Source organism: Peromyscus leucopus, chromosome 6, assembly GCF_004664715.2.
Source record: "Peromyscus leucopus breed LL Stock chromosome 6, UCI_PerLeu_2.1, whole genome shotgun sequence".
Classification (NCBI taxonomy): domain Eukaryota; kingdom Metazoa; phylum Chordata; class Mammalia; order Rodentia; family Cricetidae; genus Peromyscus; species Peromyscus leucopus.
The window spans coordinates 44,060,531-44,083,658 of record NC_051068.1 but is presented as its reverse complement, the minus strand read 5'-3'; the positions used below and the strand labels follow the sequence as shown (position 1 = coordinate 44,083,658).

Genomic DNA, 23,128 nt, shown 5'->3' with positions numbered 1-23,128 from the left:
AACATAAAGGTTAGGCAGTGGTAGCACACGCCTTTAATCCTAGCATTCCAGAGGCAGAAATCCATGTGTTCAAGGATACAGACAGGCATGGTGACTCATTACACCTTTAATCCCAGAAAGCGAGCCTTTAATCCCAGGTAGTGGTGGTAGAAAGCAGAAAGGTATATAAGGCGTGAGGACTAGAAACTAGGGGCATTTGGCCTGGTTAAGCATTTGGCTGGTTAAGCTTTCAGGCTTCTAGCAGCACAGTTCAGCTGAGAGCCATTCGGATATGAGGACACAGAGACTTCCAGTCTGAGGAAACAAGACCAGCTGAGGAACTGGCCAGGTGAGGAAGCTGTGACTTGTTCTGGCTCTCTGATCTTCCAGTATTCACCCCAATAACTGGCCTCAGGTTTGATTTTATTAATAAGAACTTTTAAGATTCATGCTACAGCTGAACAATTCAGAGTCTCCTCCAGGCAATTCAAGTGGTTGGGAATTCTCCATCCCAGGCACATGTTTAGTGTTAGCATAACCCTGGGGAAGGAGTCTTGTGGATCTTGTGAGTTTTAGGAACTTCTTGAGATTTGTGAGTTGTTTACTTCCTGAATCTCCAAACCACCACCATCCTTCCTGGAGGTAATGTTTCCATTTGAAGATAAGTGTCACACAAGCACTAAAGAAATTATCTTAGAATTATTTCAGTAGTGAAAGTTTTCCTTAGTCAATAGTAACAAAGCACAAATACTCATTTTAGGAGGAAAAACAGAAATTCACCTGAGGACACTTGCAGTGTCACATACACTCTTTATACAAACCATTTTTTCATAGACAATTTCTTTTCAGCACTATTATAAACAGACCATTTTATTTATTAGGATGTGTGAGGGTTTTACGTGTGTGTGTTCAAAACATGTGTTTATATATACTTAAATATGTATACACATATGCTTGTGTATACATATAGTAGATAATGCTTCTAACATAGACATATTAAATTTTGGTTTGTTGTCCAAAAGTTTGATGCCAAATGCTGAGCTATAGAAGATGGAAATTGTTGGGATCTTTTCAAATCACATGAAAGCATTATGGATAATGCCTGAAAATCCAGAATACCATATATGTCCAGATAGGACAGTGATTAGAACACACTCCACAGGATGACTCTTTCTATCACAAACTTTACACAAGTATCTCATGTCCAAATATCCCAACCCTAGACAAGCTCTACCGTATCCTGACAGTATGAGAAAGTATTCAACATTTAAAACTATCTAACAGCCTATGGCCCATTTGTTTCTGAATATTCAGGCCTACAACCTACCAGCTATTCCAAAAGAAATTAAGAAACAGGAAGTGAGACAGGAAAATGAACTGATTTGATATTTAGCAGAACTGGGGACACAGCCTAAGTTCTCCCCACCATGCTGGACTTAAAATTTATAGAAACATATGAGACAAAAGCCGGAATCTACACGGACTTTGTTGTGAGACTACTTGTCTCCCCCCAGGTTGCCTCCATTCTCCCCAGGTTGCTTGTCCTTAGCTAGCTGCCTGGTGCTACCTAGCTCTAAGCATGAAGGGTCGGTTGTATCTTTCTAAGTTCTTCTGTCACAGCCTTCTTTCCTTCTTTGACATTCTCCAGTCTTGGGGGCTTGGGGATGCTATACCAGTACTGTAAAGCTGAAATTTTCTGAAATATGTCCACTGAAAGAAATACTAGAAGCAATATATGTAGGAGTCAGGCCAGAATCAAGAAGCATTGCCTGAGACCCTCCTTAGCCCCTTGGTTTTAGTCCTGGCACGGTGACTCATCTTTGTTGATGCCTCTGTAGGTCAGACTGGCTTTGCCTCGGACTTTACATCATATCAATTCTATGTCTTTCCTTTTCTCTGTGTCTTTTTAAGACATTGCTGCTTACCTGTCTGTCACTGCCAGGATAAAATTCTTTCCCTAGTTATCTGATCTGGTCCCACACCAGGAAGGAGGAGACGGGCAGAGGCCAGAGTCAAAGGTCAAATTAAAGCCACGGACATCTAGAAATAAGGGCTCTTGGGCTGAGTTCACCTCAGATCTATTCTTAAATTTTTCAGTATTTTGCATCTCAGTTGGAAAAATCCCCTATTATTACCACACTTTTGAGTTCTTTGTCTCCAGGTCCATTTATGTTCTGCCTTTCTCTTCCTCAGCTATTGAGAGGAGCTGCCCCTTGCCCTTCTATCTGAGGTCAGCTTTAACCTCAGCCCCCTGAAATGCCTGTTAAAAACACCAACTTTGCCATTGAAATATGTGAGTGTTTCGTTCTTTCTTTTGTAAAAGAAAATATGAGCTATAAAGCTTGAAAAGAAAGTTATAAAAACAAAACCCCAAAGGGCCTGGAGATGTCTAAAGTATCTCATTGTCCCACTGTGTACAGAATTACATCAGGAAACTCGGCAGGACCAATATTTATGCCTGTCAGCTATTAAACTGGGTCTGCTTAGAACAGGAAGTGCTCAAGTGTATTTAATTGTTTGTGCCTCAAAATAATGGTCATAGTATAATTAGGAACATAATTTGGGGGTTGGTTTGTTTGTTTGTTTGTTTTTATTGGTTTGTCAAGACAGGGTTTTGCTGTGTGGCCATGGCTGTTCTAGAATTCAATCTGTAGACCAGGCTGACCTCAAACTCAGAGATCCGCCTGCCTCTGCCTCCAGAGTGCTGGGATTAAAGGCGTGTGCCACCACTGACTGGCATTAATTTTCATTCTGATGATACCACCTTGGTAAGCATGTATAGACTTTACATTCTAAAAGAGTTGCATCCCAAGGGATCATAGACACAGATAAAGAAAACAGCTTCATAGTTATACAAGCACTTTGAAGATTTTTCACACATATCTGAAAACAGTATCAGAGTCATCTGGTACACAAGTGCAATAACATACATGTTTATATTATATATATATATATTTATATATAAATATTTTTATATATAAAATATATAAAACGTGGCCATTGAGATAATTTTAGCTCAAAGAGAAATTTAAGTGAGCCTGGCTCTGCTAAAAACTTAATAAATTAAGTATTAAATTTTGATTTTTGTGTTTTTAAAGTTAGCCCCTTTACAAACTATACTAAAATTGACTCATTATTCTAAGGAAGTCTGGTTGCTTTGAACACAAAGAACTAGAAAACTGTTTAAAGAACTCTTTAGTTATAGTCAACCCTAGTTGCATGAAATTTTGCCTTGAGATAAGAAAAAGAAATATCACATAAGAATAGATGAGTCTAAGAATTCTAATATTATGTCCTAAATAGCAATTAATTATAAAAGTCCTTAGAATTTTAGTTCATTTCCAAACTTATTCCAGAGCATCATTGGTAGCTTTCTAAATATTTATCAGCTAATTAATACTTACATAAACTCATATGTATACTCCAGACAAATTACCAGAAAAGGACTAGTCAGCCAGAATGGTTCCTGAAGCCACCAGGATAGCATAGACTTACCATTTCCCATGTTTATACCAATTACAACAGAGATTTTTTTTAAAAAAAAAAATTCAAATGCAGACAACTTTCCTGTGAATTTTAGTCCTCTGATCTTCATTTCATAAGAGCAGAGCTCAAAAAACAAAACAAAATCCACAAAATAGTCAAGCTTCAGGCACTTGAACTGACTTCACATCACGTGGCACTACAGAGTTTTGACAAGGGGAGTCCAAATGGCAGTCACAGCTCAGGTGTCGAGGAGACAAAGATTCAACCAACACCAGAGCACACAGTGCCAAACCCAGCTCTACAAATGGGTACAGCCAGACAGCGGGTGCCTTGCCAAATAAAGGCCTGCCTAAGTCGGGCCTGTGCTTCACTAACGCCAATTCTGGCTACAAAAATGGAGGCCAAAACCAAACAAACTCAGAATTTTCCTCTCAAACAACTGAGCAGCTCATCAGTAAACGGCTCGGATGAATCTTCAGCATGACAAGCGTGTCAGATGTGCCTGGTTTCTCTCCAGATTTTCCTTACAAAGCTGCCCAAGAGCACAAAACGAAGTCCCGACCACAGGAGTTTATCCAAAACTTTCCAAATCAGAAAACCAAACGACCCCAGAAAAATCTTCAGAAATAAGAGCAGGCAAAAAGCACAAGCCTTTTCCGTTACCAATTCACCAATAGGTGTTTACAGGCAACTGGCACCTTCGGTGGGTGGAGGAGTTTGGCAGAAAGCTCCGGGCAGCTGAGCTTTCTGTGCCCTGTGGCTTAAATTTGGGGATTGGATGGGCCACAAGTTTTCTTCCTAGATGGCTGGGCCAAAACTGTTAACAAATACACAGGTCCATGGCCTGACATCTTTGTTTCCCTGTATTCCCAAACTAATTTGGAAACAGAAATTGGTAAAGGAAAATGGATTTATTTGCGGTTTGGCCAACCTAGGGAGAGAAAAAAAAATCAAATCTCTTTCCACGAGGCCTGTGGCAGCCTCACAGTTTGTAAATAAATAAATAAATAAATAGGTCAAGATAAAAGCCAGAAAATATGTAGATTTTGCTGTCACCCAGTTTGATCAGTTCTTTCCTGGGAGAATGTAAATCAGCCCCGGGTCGGCCTGCTTCTCTGCAGGTTGCCTCCACGCTCAGTTCTCAGCATGCACAGTCTGCTATGTAGTTCACAAATTATGGTTACAAGATGTTGCCAATAATATCCTATCATAAGATCTCATTAATGAGACCACGTGGGACCTCCATGGGATATGTGCATGAAACTCTTTCTTGTTAAAACTTTAATCCTAAGATTGAACAATTACCGCCATTTCTTCCTACTTCCTGATCTTTTCCCCATTGGTCCCTTTCGGTCACGATTCACCAAGTCCAAGCCGATCTCTGTTAGGAGGCTCCCAGAAGAGTACACAGGTGGCCCCACGGACCACTCAGAATTGCTGAATCAGATCCCCAAAATGCACATGAAAGCTAGACCCATCAATGGCATGCCTTGATCATCCCAACAATGCCAGATGAAAGGTGAAGGTAGAGACAGGCAGACAGGAGGCTCATTGGCCAGCTGGTCTACCTACTACAAAAGGTTCTAGGCCAATGAGCCAGAGAGACCCTGTGACATGAAACCCAAGGTTGTCCTCTGACCTACATATACACATGCACGCATGTGCACCCACACACATACATGTTATGCATACACACAAACACAAAAAATAATTTTGTTTCATTAGTAACGTAATAATAATTCAAACTCCACAAACATTGATTCTAAGCACTTTCTCTGTAAATTTAGTGAATAAAGCCAACAACGTGTATATGATCATACTGTTATCCTATTCTTTTATTCTGTAGAAAAGTTATAACCATTTCCCTCTGGATGTTTTTTGGCTTTACTTTTTTTGTGTGTCATTTGACCAATTACTCTCATCCACCATGACAAAACTCAAAACTTCCCTGGAGTTCTTGAGCGACACAGTAGACTACTGCTCTCCATAATATGGAGACCTCGTTAAAACTCCTAAATCTCTCACCCCAAAAGTCAGTGCATTTGGAACAGTGCTTTGAAAAGTGTGTTTTCACAAACTAGCAGCTGATTCTGAAGAAGAACAATCTGGGAAATATAATCTAAAGGCTTTCTTTATAAAGTGTAACTCTGACAACCCGGCAGGCTGATTCTCAGTGGTTTGTCAGATATTTAACTATCTAAATTATCTAAAAAGAAATGAGCTATATCTTGGTGAATATGAAACTATGGAGCACTAAGGCCACTCGGGCATGTGGTAGTATCCTCACAAGGCTACTATCTCACTTTCCTGTTTTGGTTCCCACAACATCTTGGAGGGACAGCTGATTATTTTGTGTTTGTATTTATTTATCTACTCACCCCAATAAGGAAATATAGACTGTACAGCACATAAGGAACACCACATTTGTTAGGATCCTCAGTGATTTCAAAAACCACACTCAGTCTATGTGGCTCCTCAGACCCCACAGCTAATGCTTCCCTTTCTCCATAATTACTTCTGGCTTTATTAGAACTGACACACACTACCAAAAGAAGCAAATTTGAGACTCTAAATACATACAAAGAAATTCCCCATAGACAGCAGAGAAGCCACAGCTCCCATCAGTGGTCATCTCAGGAGTGACTGTATACTTTTTCTCAGCTCTTAATTTAAAACTTTTATTTCGAAACTCAGCATTTGGGAATTACATATTTTCTCCCAGAATATGCCTTCTTTTAAAGCCATTTAACTATAACAAATCAGAAAAATATATATAAAAATTCAAATATCACAAACAAAATTCATGATGGCTTCAAATATAGGTTGTTTGTATGTAGTGAAATATGGTTCTCTATATCCAGTGAGGTGTGGTTGTGTATATGCCTATATCCAGTGAGTGTGTATATGCTGGTTGTATATATGCATGCAGTGATTGTATATATGCTTGTGTATATGCTGTATGCAGTGAGGTGTTGTATATATGCAGTGAGGGTTGTGTATATGTGGTTGTGTATATGCATGCATATGGTTGTGTATATGCAGTGATATAGTTGTGATATATGCAGTGAATAGTTGTGTATATGCAGTGAGTATATGCAGTGAGGTTGTATGCAGTGAGTGGTATAGTTGTGTATATGCAGTGAGGTGGTTGTGTATATGCAGTTATATATGCTGTATATGCAGTGAGATATGGTTGTGTATATGCAGTGAGGTGTGGTTGTGTATATGCAGTGAGGTGTGGTTGTGTATATGCAGTGAGGTGTGGTTGTGTATATGCAGTGAGGTTGTTGTGTATATGATTGTTGTTATATGCAGTGAGGTTGTTGTTATATGCAGTGAGGTATAGTTGTGTATATGCAGTGAGGTATGGTTGTGTATATGCAGTGAGGTATAGTTGTGTATATGCAGTGAGGTGTGGTTGTGTATATGCAGTGAGGTGTGGTTGTGTATATGCAGTGAGTTGTTGTGTATATGCAGTGAGGTTGTTGTTATATGCAGGAGTATGTTGTTATATGCAGTGAGATATGGTTGTGTATATGCAGTGAGATATGGTTGTGTATATGCAGTGAGATATGGTTGTGTATATGCAGTGAGGTGTGGTTGTGTATATGCAGTGAGATATGGTTGTGTATATGCAGTGAGGTGTGGTTGTGTATATGCAGTGAGGTGTGGTTGTGTACATGCAGTGAGGTGTGGTTGTGTATATGCAGTGAGGTATAGTTGTGTATATGCAGTGAGGTATGGTTGTGTATATGCAGTGAGGTGTGGTTGTGTATATGCAGTGAGGTATGGTTGTGTATATGCAGTGAGGTATAGTTGTGTATATGCAGTGAGGTGTGGTTGTGTATATGCAGTGAGGTATGGTTGTGTATATGCAGTGAGATATGGTTCTTTGTCTATAGTGAGATATTTCAAGATGAGAAAGGCATACAAAACAAATATCTCCTAAGTCTGAATGGAAGTCTACTTATTGTCTACTCATTTTTTCCAATATTGCAAAGGCAAGATTGCAGTCTAGAAAGAAAAGAGAACAACCACAGATGTCACTGTCGATGCTTCCAGTGCAACCCAAGCCACTGGTGACAGTCTTTGTGAAGAAGTCAATCAGTCATTTAAAAAGTACAGAGAACTCCTGTCTCCCCGTCTTGAAAACAAACAAAAAAGTACACTCCTTCCTTTTCAGACTGAATGACTTCTCAAGCCTATCATGTCGACCTTAAAAGGATTTCCTGTCTCACTTTGAATTCTCACTATTCTTAGCATTTATACATAAGTTACTGTTTAAAAACAAAACTAAAGGCCAGAGAGATGGCTCAGCAGGAGATGACACCAAGCCTGACTATCTGAGTTCCATCCCTGAATCCTACATGGTGGAAAGAGAACTGACCGCAAGCTGTCCTTGATTTCCACTTGTGTGCTGTGTCATCTGTACATGAGATACAGTCCCCTAACACGCATACACATACGGGGCGCAGGGAGATAAATGTCTTTAAAGCCTTTTATGTTTCATTACTTTGTTAATAAATGGAGGGAGACGCTCCTCTCCTGAAGCCATTGAGATAATGACATTTCTAAAACGCATCTATTCATTATAGTGAAATGATGGTGACAGTTGTGTCGTGTTCAGGATTATGACGGTCCTGATGACAGTTACTGATGGTCAGGTCTTTGTCAGCAAGGCCACTGTTAGCCTTCATGGCACATTTATATTTGTGGTGGATGTAATTAATGTATTCAGGATGTTTGGCCCAAATAGTAAAATTCAGGCCGGATTTCAGCCCCAACTGGCCACCTTGGCCAAGTGCTCTCGTCCTGAGAACCATCTGCTGTCTTTTGTGTTGACCCTGTTGTGAACTACAACTGACGCTCACTGTGGTTAAACAGCTTGCTGAAGACCAGTCAGCTAGAAAGGGACATGTTCTGAAATTCAGCTCAGGCCTGGCTCCAAAGACAGTGCCCTTGTCTCATAAACTATAAGCCTACGTCAGAGACTGGTTTTAACATAACCCTGTATGATCTACTATGTTAAGGAGTAAGATGACGTACTATGTTTAAGTACATTTGAATTGGCTTAAAACACTTTTAGAATTAAGCGGACAGAGGCTCAGTGGATAAAGCACTAGCCTTGAAAGCATGAGGACCTGAATTCAATCCTGACCAGGTGCAGTAGCAGACATTTGTAATCCCAGCCTTCCAATAGCAAGATGGCAGACAGGCAGCAGAATCTGGAAAAGTTCCCTGGCCAGGACCAAGGTTGAAGTCAAGGGCCAATACCTGAGGTTATCATACCCACAAAGATATAAATAAATAAAATCATTCAAAATTATAACATGTATTAAAATAGGGGGTAGATTGAGTTGTTCAATTCTTGTCCTCTTGAGAGAAAAGGGATTGTATTAGCCGGGCATGGTGGTGCACACTTTAAAGTCAGCACTTGACTTTAGGATAGGGGAAGGTGGATCCCTGAGTTTGAACCCAGCTTGGTCTACATAGAAAAGTTCAGACCAGCCAGTTCTACATAGGGAGACCCTCAAAAAAATGGAGGACATGGCAGTTGTGTGATTTAAAAAACTGTTCTTCTGTGCATTACCAAGTATTAAGGTTCCACCTTGCGTGATAACTCAGTCTGTCTGTAAATCGAATACTTTCTCTCTTACCTCTTTCTCCCACCCACACCCCAGTCACAGAGAATGAGTGACAGTTTCCAGAAAGCATTTCCCACCCCCTCTGGCCTTCAGTCCTTTGCTGTGATTTGTGGTTGTTGTTTTGGTAGAACAACTTCCTTCTGACTATCCTTCATCCCTGAGGCTCCAGCTCAGCATCTACCCGGGAAGCTTTCCTGCTCCTCCTATGCCTTGCTTATAATGACTGTCTCTCCCACACATTTCAGTAACACCCCCGCAGGCTCTTCCCTGGGCCCTGCCACTGCGCTGCACCTGGCTCTGTACTTGTTAGCCTGCTGCCTCTCTCGGTGTCTCAAAGACTTAGGCTGTCCTATTTGCCTTTGAAGATCCTCCTATCTCCCCGTGTCTACTAGGGTAGGTATTCTAGAAGGCATTTTGAATAAAAGAAAGGAAGAATTAACGAATGCCAAATGGTACTAATAAAAAGAACTTAGTGGTCAATGACAAGAACTGGGGAAGCATTAAGTCCTCCTATTGACTGATAGGAAACAGTGGTAGGCACCTCATTCGCCTCTAATCCATGTCATTCCTAATGGTTAAAAGGGACACATTGTTGGAATTCCTGGCCACTCCACCAGCTACATGTTCTGTTCAGGTGTTTAGTCATTGCAGGGTTTTACAGTAATTTGCGCACAGGGTGGTCCTGCAATCTATGCGCGTGCCTGGCGTAGTTCCACAAGCCCATATGCGCATGTGCAGGGGAATGCATAAAAAGCAAATCACAGACTCCTCCCCTTCCCCCCCACCACATGTCTTCCACAGGTCTGATCACATTCTGTCCTGTTCCTCCCTCCTCCTAATAAAACTCTGATAGTGGGTTTTGTCGCGCCTCGTGGCTTTTCTCGCATGGTAACAGCGACACTTACTGAATAACATTGTGCCACCGCATAAAAACCAACACACATCTCCTGCGGATCCACAGACCTCCCCTTTTGCTCCTGTCTATCCTTCCTCTAAATAAGGCCCTGAGCACATAACTTACCGTGGTTGGGGGGAAAGGTTATAAACTAGATATAACGAGGCAAGTTGAAGGTACGAAATATATTCCAACTCTGGCCCAACGTGATATACAGTATTCTTTCCCTTTCTCCCACCAAACTCCATGTCCCACAGGCTACCAGCTAGAGACTGCACTCATGGTCTCCTTTACCTCTGACTCTCAGTTAAGCTCATCCTGTGTTCATCGACACAGACTCCCTCCTGCTGCAAGAGACTAGCAGAAGGGGAGAGAATGAGGTGGGATTGTTGATCCACAAATCCTCTCCCTGCTTGGTCAATGGGAGTTGACTGTATCCTCTTTTCCAGGTCACAGCTCCTGCCAGGCACCCACCAGACAGGACTCCCCCAAGGCCCTAACTGCTCTCTCCCCTTCCCTTTTTGGGCAGGGGGCTTTATGCCTGCATGGCCACTGGCCTCAGAGTGCTATAATGTCTTCCTTGCCCACACCTGTGTCAACAGGACTTTATGAACTCCCTTCCATTATCCAACTTCCTGGATATGCAATCTGCTTCCTGCTGGGGCCCTGCAGGATATCCAGCAGATGCCAACTGGGGCCTGTGAGGCTTCCTGCCATGCTGGCTGACACCTCAGAGCCCTGGGCCCCTTGCCAGTTTTTTAACGGAGCCTTGCAGAGTACTCCCAAAAAGTCCAGTGTGACCTCCCATGACTGATAACCAATCTCTTCCCTGCATTTTACACCCTTAAAGTCTTGAACTGGTTTACCTCCTCAGCCCTCAGCCCAGGACTTTCTCCCAAGCAAATGCTTTGGAACTTGCTTCTGAGTCTTCCAGCTTCTTTAGGTTCTTTTGTGTGGTTTTCCACACACACCTTTCTGCACTTTCTGGAGAGTTCTTTTTCCCCTTCTTCATCAAGGCTCAACTCAACCTGTCTTCTCTTCTCAGCTAGAAGCAGGATTTTCTCTTGGGTGCTGGAACACTTGGCTACCTTTCTCTGACGTCACTCACCAGCCTCTGTGTTGAGCAGTGTGGGGTTTTTAAGTGTTTATCCTATAGCATAGTGTCAGCTCCCTGGAAGACAGGTTCTACAGCCTCTCAAATCAAACATGGTGCCTCACACTGTCTCTGTGCTCAGAAGCACCTGTGACATGGACAGACAGATGATGGACAGATGAACATTCTTTGTTGCTTCGTTTATTCCTCCTGCTGGCAAGCTTCTCAGCCTAAGAGATTCGATATTGTTTCTTCCATCCTTAGTCACTGACCTCATTAGAATAAAATAGCACCTTCAGTATTGGTTTCTTATCAAATATTTTCAACTCTTGGAGCACAAAAAGGGGCTAGTGATAACATATAAATATTTGAATTAACATTCCAAAAAAATGTTTTAGTTGATAAACGTGGTAATATTTGGGATTGTAAGTATATCAACAATTTCAATGTATTACTCTATCTTTTCAGTCTGCTGATATTTAAAAGAAAAGAACAGATCCAGGTAGAGAATGCCCTAGACAAATTATGCTACTTTGGGTAAGGTGAAGTGTTAATTAGAAGTGGGAAAGTCTTTGAATATTCTCTGTGTATTGCAAACACTATTTGTCCATGCTATTATTCAGTATTGTAGTTTTCAATAAAATGTGATAATGTTTAGGAAAAATTTGTTCATAATTTTGGCTGTAAAGACACAGTACTATCACATTCTACTTGTTTATAAGAAAATACTGCGGGTGAAAAACTTATTAAAAGGGCATATGTCACATAATATATAAGCTATACACAATTGTAAACAAAAATGTCTACAAGAGTTAGCAACTGGAAAAAAATTAAATCCCCTCCTCCCCCCTCCCCTCCTCCCTCGCTTTCTCTTCTTCCTTCTTTCTCTTGATTACTAAGCTCTTACTGAATTCTCTGACACTGACTGTGATGCCTAAATTTGGTTTCTAAATTTCAACTATTGTAAGCTTCTGCTAACATTTCCTTCCTGAAATTCTTCCCATGGACTTTCTCTCTAGGATAATTTTCACTAGGCTCCAGTGAGACCTTGGGGTAGCAGCAGATTTCTGAAGCCCTTCACTCTTGGCTCCGGATAGACCCATGGTTTTACGTCGCCCCTCTCTCGGTTTTGTCGATATCATGCTTTGTCTGTTGTGTCTCTAGTGGCTCCTGTCTTTCAGCAGTGTTACCAAGGTAATAAACTTCATCTAATAGGCCCTTCAAGTAAACCATTTGGTTCTACCTTGAGGAGAAATACAGTGGCAAATCCTGTTGATCCATAGGTTTAAATATTACTTGAAAGACACGGAGAAGAAAAACACATTGTTATTAGAAGGCTTTGCATTAAATCATTTCATTTGCGAGGGGTTTTGTTGGTTTTGTTTCATTGGCGTTTTCCCTTCTTGGATCTTCTGTTCCCAACCTGGAACTACATGACCCAGTGTGTAGGTGTTTTTGCTGCTGGGTATGGAGCGGCACAAAAGAAGCAACCACAATGTTTATGAAGAATTCAAATTTATGAACAGCATTATTATAGTAATCCTCCAATCCAGATGGTTTCTAGTAAAAAATACAGCAGAATACTCAAATGCCTTCCTTAATATTGATTGTCAATTAATGTGCTGTGCTGCAGGCCACAGGAATATCATAAGAACTCAGCTGGTTATGGTCACTACCTGGAGGAATCAGGGAATTCCTCCAGAGGAAGCCAAATCCCAAGGAGTTTTTGGTGTTACTTGGCTTGTTATATATCAGCTGTCTTCTGTTATGAAAATCATGTGTGCCTTCATAGCTTCCCCAATTGACTTTTCCCTAAGAAGGGCTAACAGTGTGGACTGATCACTCTCTGGACATACACATTCCAGGTATTTGGAGAACTGCCTTAGGAAAGGCTTTCTCTGGAATCAGGTATCTCCCTTGGCTACTTTCAAGGACAAGCAATAATAACAGTCTACATGCAAGTCTCCTGATTTAAGGTAAAATTCCACAAGGAGATACCACCTAGGTCAGATGGACGTTAAGTAATAGCTTTACACAATTCAGCTCGGACCCTCCTTTTCTTACAGCCTTACTAACTTTATAGACCTCTAACTCCTTACCTAGCCACTCCTAGGAATATTTAGATAACCTTCTGTGCTGACAGCTATGCTCAGCCAGAACCCCAGTTCAAGCCTCCCTGTAATTATCATCATTGGCAGCATCCGGCCAGGTCCATCCCCAGATGGAGGAAAGTACCTTATCAGAGATACCTCCATACTTTCTAAGAATAGACTTAAGCATCCAGCCTACCTGTTTGAGAAGGTCTGGCAGATGTGCCAATTAAGCCTTACTTCCTCCTTTCCCAAACCTTAGCTCCAGTTCCAGATCTCCCTTTAACTATCACCAGAGGCATCTAGCTGTACATAGGTTGCCTAGCGACTGAGCACACTTTCCCCCACCCTGCAGAAAAACAACAGATAGCTTGGACAGATAGGAGCCACAGGAAAAAAGAAGACAGTTTTATTTTCTCCCATTGACCTAGCAACTTATAGATTATTAACACTTTCTACCAATCACATTTAAGATTATAGTTGAGCACATAAGAGCCCTCTTCTTAGATATTACCTGAATTTAGCCTTTAGTTAATTCATTTCCCCATTGGTCACTTCCCTTTGGGGTTACAAATGATAATTAACGGTTATTGCCTCCCTATGTGATTCTTATCACCCCTCCATTTGACCCTGGAAACCTGGTTTTGCACTGCTAAGGGAATACTGCTTGTAAGTGTATATATACCAGGACTCCCAGGGCATGAGAGGACAGAAAAGAGAAAAGAGAATGGAAGAACTAGATGGGTAAGAACTTGAGAGGAACAAACTGAGATGGGGAAGAACTAGATTAAAGGGCTAAAAGAGAGGACTAGAGGAATGAGATGGAAGATGAGGAAGAGCCAGATGGGGAAGAACAAGATGAGGAAGAGCCAGATGAGAGAGAAGGAGACAGGAGAGGAGCTGATAGGGGAAAGAACTAGATAGATGAGAACCTAGAAGGGACAGAACTAGATGAAGAAATTAAGATAGAACCTAGAGGGGACAGTAGACAAATATAGAGAAATCAGGCAAGGAAGGAGCTAGACATGAGAACAGAACTGAAGCTGTGTATAAAGGATGTTATGCCAGAGGAATTAAAGCAAATGGACTATAGAGCTCGGTGTGCTGAGAGTCTATTTCCTGATAATAGTCCTCGCCGTTAGTAGTTCTCTCTCCCGAGCCCCTGGGATGCATACTATTGAGGCTGGTTCCTCTAATATTATACAAGAGTGCCGAGCTCCTGCTTCTCCTGTCTCCTGTCATTAGTACTGGGCTGCATGGAGCTGCTGAGGAGACGGGCCAGCCTCTTAGCACCGAGGTCTCAGGTCAACCATCCTTCAAATGGCTAAGCCTTTTCCTGACTACTTAGTATACGGACACGAACCCCAAGTCATGCTTTATTCTAAATTCATCACCGTCCTTACCTTTACCTAATATACATGATGTATAATCTTTATTTTTAGCCTTGATTTTAAGTTGATAGAAGAGTCAACTGAATAGCCATTAGACCAAAGGGGAAATGGATGTCAAACTAGCCTTAATAGAACTTTGCTAATGAAAGCCACACATTTGTTATCTTATGTTGGACATAGTTTGTTAAGCTAGCAAAAGACAGATTGTGTTCATATAGCCAAGTGTGCACTGTCCATTTTTTAAATTCTAAAGCAGTGGAGAAAACAAATTTTCTTGTTTATAAAGTGCTATGAAAGTTGAGTGCAATGGAATGCCAGTAACTATTGTCCTGTTCTCAGTGGTGTTTGCCATTGTACCTCCCTGTTTAAAGCAAATGCTTTTGTAGAAATCTGAAAACGAATCTTACAAAGTTGGTAAGAGAAAGGAAATTCTTCAATACAACTTCTCAACCTCTAACACTCTAGTGGACCTTACAATTCCATGACAATGTGTAATCATTATCTACTCTACTTTAGTGTATAATTAATCTACTCATTTAATACATTTATAGATTCCTCTACTACTTGCTACGCACTGTGTGAGCTATCAGGTATTTTAGTGGTAAACACAGCAAAGACCCTCCCTCATAAAGCTTTCAGATGAATGGGGAATAAAGGGATTAGATAGGTAAGCACCAAGAACCATGCATGAGTGAAGATGCCAGGCATGAAGGAACCACTATGAGCTCTGAGGGCAGACAGATGGAGGCTACTCTGTCTTGGGTTTGAGGAAAGATTCTCAGGAGAAGTATTTTGAGCTGAAGTTAAAAATGGCCAAGTGCTGACTAGAGGTAATGGCTACCTCTGTTATCATCTTGACACACATGAGAAGAGGGGACTCTACTGAGAAATGTCTCCCATTAGACATATCTGTGGGATATTTTCTTGCTTGTTAATTGATTTGGGAGGGCCCAGCCCACAATGGACTGTGTAATCCCTAGGTGAGTGAACCTGGGCTATAGAAGAAAGGTAGCTGAAGCTGAGAAAGCCAGTAATCAGAGGTTCTCTGCAGTTTCTGCTTCAAGCTCTGGCTTGAGTTCTTGCCATGGCTTCCTTTGATGGATGATAGACTGTAACCCATAAGATAAAATAAACCCTTTCTTCCCCAGATTGCTTTCAGTCAGAGTGTTTATCACAACAGGAAAGCAAACTAAAACACTGGAGGATGGCGGAGAGGAGAAAGGGAAGATGTGTGCCAAAAAACAAAAGATCAGCTTAATACAGCTTAAATACTGGTTTATGGTTAGTTGTAAGTAATTTGTGTGACATGAAGCATGAGAATTGCTTTATTGCCTAGATATGGGCAGAATCAACAATGGAAAATAAGCTTATGGCATTATTAAATACTTTAGGCTAAAATTTCAAGTTTGGTCATTCCAATCTAATCTAAGGAACAGAATACTATGAATAAAGCAGTCCAGAAACACAGGAGCTGGGTGTCAGAACATAAATACCGCTAACTAGACTCTCTTATTATGACCTCATTCCTTTAAAACATCTCACTGAAGAGAGCTGAAGAAATGGATGGTTCAGTAGTTAAGAGTACCACTCATTGCTCTTCCAGAGGACATATTACCTGTATTAGGCAGCTTTGGTGCTCTCCTCCAGCCTCTACGGACACTGCATCATCTGCACAAACATATACACATATATAATTAAAAATGAAAATAAAACCTTTAAAAAACTAATTGGGGCTTTCACACTTTCTCATTATTGTGTCTGAAATGATCTTTTTGGCACAAAGCAGGAAAGTGTAATGAAACTGACAAGTTATTGGCACTTTTTTGAATTTTTTATTTATTCATTTATTAATGCATTTGTGTGTGCCTGGGTGAGTTTATGTGTACTATGCGCTGTCGGATGCCAGAAGAAGGCATTGATCCCCTGGAACTGGAGTTACAGGTGGTTGTGAGCCATGGTACGGATGCCGGAAGCCAAACCCAGGCCGTCTGCAAGAGCAGCAAGCACTCTTAACCACTGAGTGATGTCTCCGGCCACATTGGCCGCTTTTCAAATGTGCTCACCAGGATCTGGTTCATTTTGCAACTCTGACTTTTGATCATTTGCCAAATCAATAATGGAAAATAAATGCTCAATCGTCCTGTTCCCCTCCACAGTTGTGAATCAAGATGGCCAGCCTCTCATTGAAGGAAAACTTAAAGAGAAACAAGTCAGGTGGAAGTTCATCAAGAGGTGGAAAACGCGTTATTTTACGTTGGCTGGAAACCAACTTCTGTTTCAAAAAGGAAAATCTGTGAGTTTTTTGACATGTCTTAAATTTGATTTGTTTTTCTTTCTTTCAAAACCCACCAAAATCCTATAGATGATGTCTTAGTAGGGTTTCTATTGCTGTGAAGAGACACCATGACCACAGCAACTCTTATAAAGAAAACATTTAATTGGGGCTGGCTTACATTCAGAGGTTAGTCCACTGTCATTATGTCAGGGAACACACTGGCATGCAGGCAGACATGGTGTTGGAGAAGTAGCTGAGAGTTCTACATCTGGATCAGCAGACATTAGGAAGAGCCCAATTCCTCCAACAAGATCACACCTCCTAGTACCGCCAGTCTCCGAGCCTGTGAGGGCCATTTTCATTCTAACCGCCACAGATGACGATTGTAAAAAACACAGTTGTGAGTCTCAGAAGCCCATACCTGGGCTTTTGAGTATCTTACCTTCTGAGTGCCTCACACTTAAGCACGTCTTTATCCCACACAGCTCTGCATCAGACTGTCTAGTCCTGAAATTCTTTGCCCTATAGAACCCATGAGTCCCAGTTTGACCTGACTCAGGTTCTCTAAGAGATCAGGAAAATTCCTCAGGCTGCTGAGGGTGACAATAAAGCTGTGCTCCTGCCTCTGCTCCCTGAGACACGGACACTATAAGGGGAGGTGTTGGGACAGGGTCTTATGACAGAGCATTGGCTGACCTTGAACTTATGGTGATCATAGTGCCTCTGCCTCCACAGTGCTAGGAGTAGGTTGTGCCACCACAATAGGCACCAGTGTGTAGTCATGGTGGTGGTAGCAGTGGTGGTAATGGTAGTGGTGGCAATGGTGGTAATGGTAATGGTGTGGTGGTGGTGGTGGTGGCTATGGTGGTGGAGGTGGTGGAGGTGGAGGTGGAGGTGGAGGTAGAGGTGGTGGTGTAATGGTGGTGGTATTCTTAAGGAACAATCTCACTATGGAGCCCAGGCTGGCCTCAGATTCAGAGTTCTGCTTGTTTACATTGAACATGCCATTATATTTTCATTCTGAAAAGATCTTTAGGATAACACAGATTGCTCCTCCTCTGTCTTTTTCTTCTATGGTGCATAACTGGAATGACGCCATCCACAGCGGTGGGGGCAAATCTTTTTCACCTCTGATTCACATGTTAGTCTCTTCTGGAAACATACAGGCATACTCAGAAATCATGGTGTGACAGCTATTTGGAGACCCATTAGCTCAGTCAGGTTGACCCACATCTTTAACCATCATATAAACTAAGCTATTGTCTTATTAACAAATTAAAGGCGTTAAAGTACTGAGTCAAGTACAGCACATCTGACTTATGATGAAGCCTGAGCAAGTATCTCTTTAATAAGACCTCCCTCAAAATGTTTTTGAATTAAAAAAAAAGCATTTTTGTGATACTTTGCAATTATGTAAGTTTCTCAGTCTGTGTCATACAGAGGTGGCTTTTCTCTGGATAAAAAGCTTTTCAGAATGTAAGTATGTAAGCATGTTCAATTTAAACAGTTAAATTGGACTTTTTAAAAAATGGGGTTTTTTGGCATAAGCTCACATTGAAGCATTTTTAAGTGTTTAAAATGGTCATCTGAATTTCCTATATTTACTCAAGAACTCGGGAATAGACAGGAAGATACAGTGTTTCTCAGACCCCTTAAGACAAAAACAGAATTAGTCTAGGAGACTATTTCCAAGTATGCAAATAATGATCTATACACATCTTAACTCAACTTTAAACTTCTAAGTTCTAAAGAATAAACTATTTTATAATTAGCTAACTTGTTTGATACCTTTATCAGGGAATTAGCATTGTAGAAATCTGACAGAACATATGTCTCCAATAGTGGGAAATAATATACAACAAAATACCTCTGGTCACAAGGATATGATAACCCACCAGGGCTAGCAATCCTGCTGAAATTCAGTCATATCCTTACTAACTTTGTTTTATAGAGACGTATGAAAACTCAGGCTGAAGGACACAAAGTGTAGTGTATTTTTAACATTCTTTTTTTGTTTGTTTGTTTTGTTTTTTAAGACAGGGTTTCTCTGTGTAGCTTTGTGCTTTTTCCTGGAACTCACTCTGTAGACCAGGCTGGCCTAAAACTCACAGAGATCCGCCTGGCTCTGCTTCCCAAGTGCTGGAATTAAAGGCGTGCGCCACCACCGCCCGGCCTATTTTTAACATTCTTATGGTCTTGATCTCCACAAGTCAGCTGGGCAGCAGTGTTCTTTCTGTGTTCCTATCTTAACTGACCCACTGCTCTCCTTACTTTGCTACAGGAACTCTCTATTCCCCATTGGTTATGGTGCATCAGTTTCTGTGCTATAGACGGACCTCGACACAGTTTATTATCATCAGACACTGAGTGTGAACCAAATTAGGCTCATAAACTACATAGTGTAGATGGCTTAAGATTTTGTCCTATGTAGTCCCTAAGAGAATTTTTTTTGGGGAAAAAAAATCTATGTAATACCTTGTAAATTTTAAATGTCATCAACACATTTATCGTAAGTTTAATCAGTTGTAATTTCTGTTGAGCTATATATACTGACACATAATAAAAAGAATGCATTTCCTCTTTAAATGTCATTACTAGAATAAAATAAAATACCATCACGCATTAATTCAATATCATCCATCTTTTTAAAAATGCATATGTTAATATCGTTAGTGGAGATATTTGCATGGCTTCTCTTTCCCTTGAACTCATATTTCTAGTCCACCTCTCCCTAGCTGTATATCTCAATCACCCTATCACTTGTAAGAATTCTTTCATTTTTAATTGTAGGTGTCTGGGTAGGGGTTTGTGCACATAAGTATAGGTGCCCATGGAGGCCAGAAGACGGCAGCAGATCACCTGGAACTGTAGTTACCGGGGGTTGTAAGCATCCTAACGTGGGTGCTGCAAGCTGAGCTCAGGTCCTCAGCAGGATAGGACATGCTCTTAATCACTGAGAAAGTTCTATAGTCCCCCTCACCCATCAGTTTCCAATATAAAGAAAATCATGTTCATAAATTATTTTACTTCTGTGATCAACTTCTGAGTATTCATTTTTCTGATTGGCTTCTCTTTTTAAGTTATATCATTTATGAACACATTTAAGTATAATGCCATATTTAATAAATAAATATTAAACATTAAAAAGGGAAATGCTAGACCAGGGAGGGCAAAGTGCTTGCTACATAAGCGTAAAGACTTGAATTTGAATCCCTGGCACTCCTGTGAAAGCAGACTCAATGACTCTTGTCTCCGACCCCAGAGACTGGAAAGGTGGATCCCGGGCACTTGCTGGTCAGTCATTTTAACCAAGATGATGAACTTTAGGTTCAGTGAGAGAGCCTGTCTCAAAAGAATAAGGTGGAGAGTGTAGAGGAGGCCTCTGATGTTGGCCTCTGACTTCCACACATGCACACATAGATACACAGAATAAAGGGGGTGCTGTCTACTAATGGAATTGATATAAAAAAAATTATGTGGTCTTGATTGGTTAATACTTCCCTAACATCAATATGTTGAATTGTGGGCTTCTTTTGTTCAGTGTTCTGGAGACTTTCCAAGCTAGACATACACAACAGAAAGTTTGTGATAAGTAAGAAGAGTGCTTTTTCATTGAAAAGCAGGGGGAGATGACTGTCAGAGAGGGAGTGGGAAAGAACAGTTGGCAAGTTATCCAACCACAGGCACATTTCCCAGTAGACAAAATTTCTTCCTTGCTTTTAGACATTTCTAATTATCCTAAAACCATTCATGCTTGCCCACTGTGATGACTCTGGTATCACAGAGATCCCTAAACCTCTGCTTTCCTAAAACACAAATGTAATAATGTTTATGGACAGTGCCTGCTTCTAGTGCAGATTCCAAAAGCTACTCAGAAAGTAGAATCCTGTTTTTCAATTCAGAATGATCACAACTTTTCCCAGAGGTAGCAGAAGGAAAACTAACTCAACATTATGCCTCCTCCACTAGCTGAAATTTTGAGATAAAAGTATTCCATATTTCACTGCTGCTGTCTTTTGCTCTACTAATAGTGTTAATATAAATAGAAAGTGACAGAAAATCAAAGAACCATGAATTAAACATTTTCCTAATTTTACTTATAATGACTTCCGGTAAACTGGCTATCTTATGTTGACTTATAGTACTATACTAAAGGCCACGTGTTTGGCTTTTGTTTTCCTAAGGACTCCTAGGTGCCTCTTGCACCAGCAACAGAAAGGTCTTAAGCCATAGGATGTGAAGGACCTAGCCCTCTTGGAAAATTCTAAGAGCCAGTGAACCTAGGCGGCAGCAGGAACCATGCCGTGACCTTTCCTTTCCGTTCATTTCAGAAAGATGATCCTGATGACTCCCCAATAGAACTCAGCAAAGTACAGAGTGTGAAAGCTGTGACTAAGAAACGCCGGGATCGCTCTCTCCCTCGGGCTTTTGAGATCTTCACAGACAATAAGACCTATGTTTTCAAAGCCAAGGACGAGAAGAATGCCGAAGAGTGGCTGCAGTGCATCAATGTGGCGCTTGCCCAGGCAAAAGAGAGGGAAAGCAGAGAAGTGACCACGTATCTGTAGAGACATGGACACCACCGTGATCGGCAACGCCAATGTCAACAGAAAGAGAAATCCACCACGGCATACTGGGTTTCACTAAATACCAGTGAAACCATTATCCCTAAGGAGGGTCTAAAATGACAGGGTTCTCATTCCCACGCCCTCACAACTCTCGTATTAACTCCAAGATGTCTTCCTAAAGTGCGTGAGAAAGAGAAACCATAGAGTTCATATCGGAGTGTGTAGGGGGCTAGGAAGGGAAAGTTATGAATGAAGGAACTTCTGTAGCTATGTAATTTGTGACTGTAAGAAAACAGTAAATGGGGTCAGTGAGAAGGCTCAGCAGGGAAAAGGCACTTTGCTGCCAAGCCTGATGGCCTGAGTTCTAGCCCCGTCTGCTCCACATACCATGGCACATTCATGCCCCCAGTAAGTAAGTAAGTAAGTAAGTAAAAAAATAAATGGAATTTTAGAAACAGATGCCTGAAAGATCTACCTTGAAAGAAAACTATCACATTAAAAACATATTTTTTAAAACTACTAGGAAAAGTTGAACTAACGTACACTGAAGAAAACCAATAATTTAAACTGGGAGGAGGTAGCACACACCTTCAATCCCAGCACTTGGGAGGGCAGAGGCAGGTGGATCTCTGTGAGTTTGAAGCCAGCCTGGTCTACAGAGTGAGTGCCAGGACAGCCAGGGCTACACAAAGAAACCCTGTTCCAAAAAACAAAAACAAGCAAACAAAAATTGACTTGAATATATTAGTTACCTTTCTGTTGTGATAAAACACTCTGACATAAGCAATTTACGGGAGAAAGGATTTATTTTGGTTATGGTCCCAGAGGCAGAGTCTATGCTTACAGGGAACACGTGGTAACCGGCAGAGAAAGCATGGCAGCAGGGACAGGCATTTCCTGATTTTCATTCTCAGAGGGGAAGCAGAGAGAGCCGGAAAGCCGGTAAGGCTATAAAGCCACAAAACCCACCTCCACTAATGCACTTCCTCTACCAAGGCTCCACCTCCGAAGGGTTCCATAACCTCCTGAAACAGCACTCCCAGCTTGGGACCCAGCATTCAAATACCTGAGCCTATGGGGGTCATTTGCTATTTAAACTGCCACATTGTATTTCTCTTCTCAATACAAAAGATGCTAACACATAATAGGATGGTTCTTCATCCAGTTACATAATTAAATTTAGGCTTTCATTGGAGGGTAGTTGGGTTTTCCTGTTTAGAGACACAGTTACATCTACTATCTAAGGCAGTAAGTATAGACAGAATAAGCGTGGAAAGATGCCTTTCTAATGTGCATCACCTCCCTTAAATGAAGCTTTTTATAATTTAAAAATCTGTTTTTCTTTTCGTAGTAGGCCTTGTATTGTCCAAATTATAAGCATGTATTGTTTTTTCCCATTATCCATATATACTTTTGAATTAAGCCATTATAGGCAGCTTAGGTGACTTCCAGTGACCCATGCCCTGGAAAAAGGTTCTACCCCTTGAGTGGTGGAGTGTGGGACCTGAAGCTTGTTTCCAGCTTACCTAATAGGACAAGGTGATAGGATAGTCTCTCCTATAACTGTGTTACATCTCAGCAGGCCTCTGACCCCGAGAGCCTCTCGGATCTAGCCCAGCCACCACTGAGGTAGCAGCCGTGAGTAACATATGTACTCTCTAGCCCAACCACCACCTTGATGGCAGTCATGACATACTCTGATCAGA

At 41.2% G+C, this 23,128-nt stretch overlaps 1 protein-coding gene across 1 annotated transcript in view; it reads left to right on the top strand.

Moving 5' to 3' along the window:
- Veph1 (ventricular zone expressed PH domain containing 1) overlaps window positions 1-22,043 on the top strand; it is a 222,517-nt gene extending 200,474 nt beyond the window's left edge. The window contains 2 exon segments of the mRNA XM_037206642.1: window positions 16,736-16,872; window positions 21,186-22,043. Of these exon segments, the coding sequence (XP_037062537.1) occupies window positions 16,736-16,872; window positions 21,186-21,422 (374 nt within the window). The 3' untranslated portion in view covers window positions 21,423-22,043.
- Window positions 22,044-23,128: the final 1,085 nt, after the last annotated feature.